At 41.1% G+C, this 7466-nt stretch overlaps 1 protein-coding gene and 1 non-coding gene across 2 annotated transcripts; both read left to right on the plus strand.

The window, feature by feature from the left end:
• The first annotated feature begins 430 nt into the window (after window positions 1-430).
• On the plus strand, window positions 431-1177 carry LOC124058836. The gene has a single exon (XM_046388403.1). It carries the CDS (start codon window positions 497-499, stop codon window positions 1160-1162), a length of 666 nt encoding a protein of 221 aa, XP_046244359.1. The 5' UTR covers window positions 431-496; the 3' UTR covers window positions 1163-1177.
• A 1571-nt stretch (window positions 1178-2748) lies between these two features.
• Window positions 2749-2830, plus strand: trnas-uga. Its single transcript has one exon. It is a non-coding gene; the product is annotated as a tRNA-Ser (tRNA).
• Window positions 2831-7466: the final 4636 nt, after the last annotated feature.

Raw genomic sequence — 7466 nt, forward strand, 5'->3', positions numbered from 1 at the left:
CCACCCACTCTCGGCTGCGAGAATATGGAAGTCAATGGAGTAGGCCGCTACAGAAAGAGATCCGTGACGCAAGGAGAGCAGTCTGTTACCGGCTTCCTTGCTCTACAAAAAAAAAATTGTTTGCATTTAAATTACAGATTGTGATTTTAAAATAAAGAATGTAGACATACAATAATTCAGTACTTAGCAGCTGTTCAGACAGTTACATCATTTCAAACCCTTCAACAGGAGACCACTGTGAAAACGTGCTGCATTACAAAAGAAAATCTTTCTGAGCAAACACTGACACAGAAGACATCTGTTCACTGGAAGCAAATTGTGAACAACAACCAAAGAAAATGCAACAAGTGAGGAGAACAAGAGAGTTCCACAGGACACCTGGACCGAGCTTCACAGACAGGTCTCATCAAAACCAGAAATTGAAGAGCTAAAAGAACTTAGCAAGCAACTCGACGAGACAAAAGAAGAGTTGAAAAGACAGAAAACTGTGAAAGAAATGTTCATCAACAAGGGAAAAGAGACAAAGAGAGACCTGGAGAGACTGAGAGCATACTGTGATCCTCACACTCTCAGCACTGCAAATATTGCCGCTCAGGTGAGAGATACCACCAGAGAGAAGAAAAAGAAAGTCCTCCACAAACATTATGAGGAACTGCAAGTGGCTCACATAACCAGCCAAGAGAAGTTCACAGCTGAGCTCCAGGCAGAGAAGGAGAAAAATCAGCCTCTCCAAGCAAAACTGGACACAATTGATGCTGAATACCATGAAATCAACAACAAGCTTCAAGCTGAAATCAACAGGGCCAGACAGCAGGCTGACACCCTTCAGTGTGAACTTGAGAAGGAATCCCAGCAAAGGATGATCGTTCTAAAGTACTATGAGGAGCTGCAAGAGACACACAGACACAGCAAGGAGACGCTCACTGCTGAGCTCCAGGCGGAGAGGGAAAACAAAACACTTCTCCAGCAAGAACTGGACGGCATCAAACTTTCACACCATGAGGACCACCTAAGGTATGGAACTGAGGTCGCCAATGTCAGACAGCAGGCTGGTACCCTTCAGCGTGAGCTAGAGAAGAAGAACCAACAGAAGACCGTCCCGCTAAAAGAATACGAGGAGCTGCAGGCAGCGCATCCACATCCAGGAGACGTCCTCAGCTGAGCTTCAGGGTGAGAAGGAGAAAAACAAGCTTCTCCAAGAAGAACTGGAGAAGATCAGAGATTCATACGAAGTGATCAGCAAAAAGTATGAAACTGATGTCCTCGCTGCCAGACACCAAGCTGACACCCTTCAGAGCCAGCTTAAAATTGAGGCACACTCAGAAAGCCTTTCAGAAAGTTGGAATACAATAAACAAGCTGAAGGCTGTCTTCTGTCAAAAGATGGTGGAGGAGACCAACGACATGCTGCAGACAGAGAGACCTTATGAGAGAGAGCTGAAGGAGCTGAAAGCTCAGCTCAATGACCTGATCTCACACAACCATAACCTTTCCACTGAGATCGAAGCCGAGAAAAAAGACGACCTGCCTCCAAGAAATATGGCCAGGCATGAGGAGAATTGTGAGGATGAGCCCCACCCTGCACCTGCTGTGGACCCACCGAGAGAAGTTGAAGTCCCTGAGGAGCTGCCGAACAATCAACAGACCTCTGATGCGCCAGACCTCGAACACCAGGAGGAGGTTGAGATCTCTGAGGAGACTCCCAAACCAAAGACGCCTTCCTTCTGGAAAAGAACACGTCACTTTCTCGGCTTGAGGAAAGTGGAAAGTGGAAAAATTAGGACTGCCAAAAACACCATCACCAACAACCAACCCCAAAATAAAACCGAACAGTGACATTCTTTGGACCCTTTCCACAATAGATATTTTGGCTCGTCATAGCGTGACAAGACAAAATGTCTGCAGCAAAAGCGGTTCTGTTTAATGTCCTGATAGACAACAGGGTTTTCTTTGGGTGCTCCGGTTTCTCCCACAAATCCAAAATCTTCCAGAAAAATGGTTGATAGGTTAAAAAAAAAACAAAAAAAACACACACACACACACACACACACGTACATTAAAAAAAAAAATATTAAATACAATTTCTTTTTGACAGTTGTGCAACAAAATTTGTAAAGAACCTATTGTAGAATGTAGGTCTTCGTCTCTCTTAAGGTATAAATTTCACTTAAAACTAAAAACTAAAAGATGTCAAGGTCACGCTAGCAGCTCTGTGAAGCTGAACTAAGGCACAGCTGTACTTGCTAATACAGTGAGAAGGCTAATATGTTGTTGAAAAGCTAATATGTTTACCATGTTCAATGGTAATGGTAATTCACAATGTGAATTTCCCTTTTGTGGGACAATAAATGAATTGTATCTTATCTTCACCATCTAGAGTGTTAGCATACTAATATTTACTAATTATTACAGCTGAAGCTGATGGGATGTTATTAACTTGCAAGTATTTTCTGACAACTGGTCACTTAGAAGCAGTATTGAAACTGACAGTTGTAACAGGGCTGACATAGTTGATTCAGTCTTATAGCCTAAAATCTAAATGCCTCAGGGACCTTTACACCATGACACTGTGTCCCAGGCAGTGAGCAGGGTTACGTGGAAAGGCAGATTTCAAATTAGTTTCAAAAATTCACCTAATATCAAGGAAATTGCCATTCATTTAGACACCATAGGGATGACGTGTCCCATCAAATTAAGTCATGTTTTCATGTTCATTCATATTCCATGTGTCCCGTCTTTGAGTAATATAATCATGGTGGCTGAGAGGTTAAGGTGTTGGACTTGAAATCCAATGGGGTTTCCCTGCACAGGTTCAAATCCTGTTTGTGACGTTCTGCCTTTATTCAATTTCCCAGAGGGAGGCATCCCAAAGGGGATCAATAAAGTGAAGTTTTCTCAGCACTTCTGGAGCATGTTGCTGGGTCCAGAATTTCCTACCGTGGTTTCCTGAGGCCTGGTACCGCTTGCTGGATCCAGAACCTTCTCCATGGCCCTGCCTGGATCCTGCTGCTCCTGATCTGCACTGTTCTCTCTATCCTCCCTGTCTCTCCTCTCTCCCTCTCTTTTTTATCTCTGTCTCCCCCTCTCCTTTCTCTCTCCATCTCCCTGTTCCTCCTCCCTCACCTCTCCCTCCCAGCCGTTTGCAGCAGAAGGCCGTCTACACTGAGTCAAGGTTTCTGCCTGTTAAAAGGTTTTTCCTCGCCACTGTCGCCAAATGCTTCCTCAGTGTGGGGTTTTGCCCTGGGACCTGTTTCTCTCTGATTCTCTTCTCTTTTTTTTTTTTTTTTTTTTTTGAGTGTGTTGTTTACACACCTGTAAAGTGTCTTGAGATAACTCTGTTATGAATTGGCACTTTAAATAAAACTGAATTGAATTGAATTGAATTGAATGGAATTGAATTGAATTGAAGCCTAAATCTAAAACACAGGCTGCTACATCGGTGGAACTTTGGCCTCCTAAATGGTTGTTAGTCAGAATAGGCATACTGAGGCTTTGATAGAAGACAGGGTAACTGGTCTGTCAGGTGTTTCACCTTAATTGTAGAAGAAGGCTCAGAGTAAAAGTGAGTGGGAGGTTAACTGACAGTCAGTCAGCCTCAAGGCCCTGAAGCAGTCTGACCTAATGGGACTGTAGCCCTGAGGGATGGACAGCTTTCTGACATCTAAAATTAATAACTGAAGCTCATTTTAATATTCATCCCAAACAAATATTACCAGGAGTAACCACATACAGAGTGCTCCTTTCAGGAATTGATGGTATGTTGTTTTTTCACAGCTGTATCTGGCCAGGGCAGATGTAGCTGACTATCATTGCTGAGTCTGCCTACCCAGTATGCCTTGCAGAAAAATGTTTGCCTAGCTCTGAGCTACGTTGCTAACTGGTCCACCATTGTTAACTGATGAAAAATAGTAATAGTATTGATTGAAAAAAAGGGTCATCCTTTTTTTAAATCGTACAATCTAAAAAAAAAGTTTAGACAACACTTCAGAGTTCATGTCTGTGAGAATATGTTGCTCCTCTATGGGTTTATATTAATAATATTTTTTGCAATTCAAAACAGTTGTACATTTAATTGTAAAACTTTAAGCCTTTGGGAATCTATTTTTTTGTTAAATTAATCTGACCTTTATATTACAGTGAAGCAGGAATGATGTATCAGTAGTTTAGTGAAGAACTGGTCTCTCTTGGTCTTATATGGCTCTGTTTTTACTGGGCCTCTTTATTTACAGGACTACCTGAAGCCCCTCAGACTATTTTAGCTGACAGCTGACTGTACTGCTCTTCGTATTGGTGGTTGATCAAAGGCTTGAACTCTGTGTGACCTCTCAGTCTACAGTCTGATCCTCACATACTGTAGGTTAATGTTGACATTACAGTCCAATGAGGCAGATTGAGTGGAGAATCAGCAGCAGTCTGTCTTTCTGCAGGCCTGATGTTCCACTCATACATGGATAAACTGAAACGAACAAAAATAAAGAATCCTCCTTGTACCTTCAATTGTGTAATTTGAATTGTATATTGAATATTTCTAGATTAACAAAGTATCAAATAACAATGAAAGAAGCTGTTTGTAGTAATGTAGTGATCATCTGACTTATCTTTGCTCCATCAGGCTTTTAGTATTTTTCAATAACTTCACTGTCCCACCTCACTCTCACTGCACTTATCAGGGCTGTTTTAGCTGTGGCTGTGGCAGTTTTGAAACAAAAAAGCTCTGATAACCTCACTGACCCTCAGCAGCAATGACTTCATAACCTTTTTTAACGACAAGATTTTAAACATTAGAGACAAATTTCAACACCTACTGACCTCAGCTGGTACCGATCGACATCTAAACACTAGAACTTTAGAAACAACAGAAAAAACAGATAATCATCTTGACTGCTTTTCTCCTATTGACCCTCATCAGCTATATTCTCTTATATATTCATCCAAGCCAACAACATGCCTCTTAGACCCCATCCCTAACAACCTTCTCAAAGAAGCTTTACCCTTACTTAGCACCTGTCTATCAGACATGATCAATCTGTCCCTGATAACAGGCTATGTACCCCAGTCCTCTAAAGCAGCTGTAGTCAAACCTCTCCTTAAAAAACACACTCTTGATCCAGAGGTTTTAAGCAACTATAGACCAATATCTAACCTTCCATTTCTTTCCTTGAAAGAACAGTCGCCAGTCAGCTATGTGACTTTCTTCAAAATAATAACTTATTTGAGAATTTTCAGTCTGGCTTTAGAGCTGTTTGTTAATGGCTTGTTTCTGCTTCCCCCAAGTGTCCAAAAGGGAGTGCATGTTGACATGTCTGCTGTCAGACTATGAATAAGAGGGAGATAAGTAAATGTGATTCTGTTCATGAAAAGACTTGTACAGTACGGTTTGAGGGCCATGAGGAGCATGTTGCAAGCTCAATGGCATGGACACTTTTTAGTGACAATTAGAAGTATATGTTAAGTCTTCGAAAACTTGACAGTATTGGTTTGTGAGCTGACAGTACGAACTTGAACAATGCTTATTCATTCTGATAAGAATTTACTGACTGCAAATGGTATTAGCTATAATCTTATACTGTCATGCCTTCTTTATGCTTATTTTTGTTGCCAAAGCATTTTAAAGCTCATTAATACTTTAATTATTGCAAACCTAATTCTGAGCATAATTAGCTATTAATCAGAGCTGTCTGACTGATGGAAATCTTCATCAGGTTCTGATGATCAGCAGAGGTAGAACAAAGCTGCAGCATGATTTGAATTCAAGATTGTTAGCACTTTGTAATTCTGCCAGTCCCTCTGTCTGTTCTTTTGCATTTTAATAGATTGTTTCTCCGTGCCTCCCTGTTTCCTTTCCTCTTCTGCCCCTCTCCCATTACCAGAAGCACTCTTATTTCTGCCTGACTCCACAAACCAACCTTCAGGCCTCAGCTGGTCTCTGGGATCTCATCATTCAAGGGAATGGAAGGTGCACATTTAGCCCTAACTGGAAATCTGCAGATTAGATAATGAAGGGCAGTCTACAGAGGAAGCCCAGTCCATCCATTCTCCCATCCATCCATCCATTTATGTATCAACAGTTGGGACCATGACTTCAGAGGAAGCAGTTGTTTTCATCCCTCTATCTATTATAATCCTTAGTGAATAGAGAGCAAAATCTCTATCCAGTCATGATTGTAATCTCTGTGGATGTGATTTATGCAAAACATGAGAGGATCTTGTTCTCCCAGAATGTGGCCCATCTGCTTCTCTCTAAATAAGAGATGATGAGGTGAAATCTCATCTCATCGTCGGGGAATGGAAGTTAATGGCAGTTGCTGCTGTGATGATCCTGCAGAAAGCAAGATAACCTTCATACTGAAGTGCGAAACTTTTCCGCTATATGACATGTCATCTGACATCCAAAGGCAAAAGTGTTTTACTTGTGATACTCCAACCAGTTTTCCACGTCTTTTTGGCTTGTTTTTGCAGTCTTGATATGAAAAATTACACAAGCATTCAGCAGTGCCATTTCTCATGACTGTGCAGGACACAATAACACAATAATGACTCAGCTTTTGGCAGTTAATTGATTTTTCTTCTAATTTTTTGTTCAGACAGGTTATCATCAAGAGATATTGGGTTTCTTTGAACATGATTTTTTCGAAGAAATGCTATGTTATTTATGTTTCTTCAAGGAGCAACAGCATTTTGTTTGGAAAAAAGAAGATACACTGATTTGAGATCAGGAGCAGTGAACCATACTGGTCATTAAGTAACACACCTGTTGGCCTCAAACTTTCCATCAGTGACAAGCTGATTTGTCGTATGTTGCAGCAGCACAGAGGTTTTATAGTCTCTGGGGGTGAATACACAAGCCCCTTCAGATGTTTAAGGCATCACTCTGTGTTTTCCCATTTCCTCTGGCGCATCTAGCAAGGTTGTGGGTTGTCCATCTGCAGTATTTTTATTATATTCCCATCACACCGTTCTCATCTGGTGTCAATACAAATGTGTAATAGTGCCAGTAGTAGTGATGTTAGTGAAGATTGTGTTGTTTAAAAGGACACACACTGCAAAAATTCATCAGGTGTGGATATATTACTTGCAAATAAAAACAAAAAAAGCTGAGAGAATTGAAACTGTAGCAGATGTCAAAATCTATACCAGCCCTCTAAGCCAGTGTAACTTTATTGTTGTTTTCTTTTTACCACTGTCCTATTCTGACCCCAACCATCAGTTTTAGGGTTTTGCTCATTCACAAATGGCCATTGTAAAGCCATCTCACATTCTTTTGTTGAGTCATAACATCAGCTGGAGGACCTGAGGGCAACTTCTGAGCAGCACACACAGATGACTTAAGACTTGGACAACACTGGTGACCTTTCAGTATCAATAAATCACTGCCACAGTCATTCTGAGATATTAGTGCGATGACCATGAAACCAACAAGACCATCACTGAGCTTTTACGCAGAACAGCTAAATTATGGCTTAATAA

Source organism: Scatophagus argus, chromosome 5, assembly GCF_020382885.2.
Source record: "Scatophagus argus isolate fScaArg1 chromosome 5, fScaArg1.pri, whole genome shotgun sequence".
In the NCBI taxonomy this organism is placed as follows: Eukaryota; Metazoa; Chordata; class Actinopteri; family Scatophagidae; genus Scatophagus; species Scatophagus argus.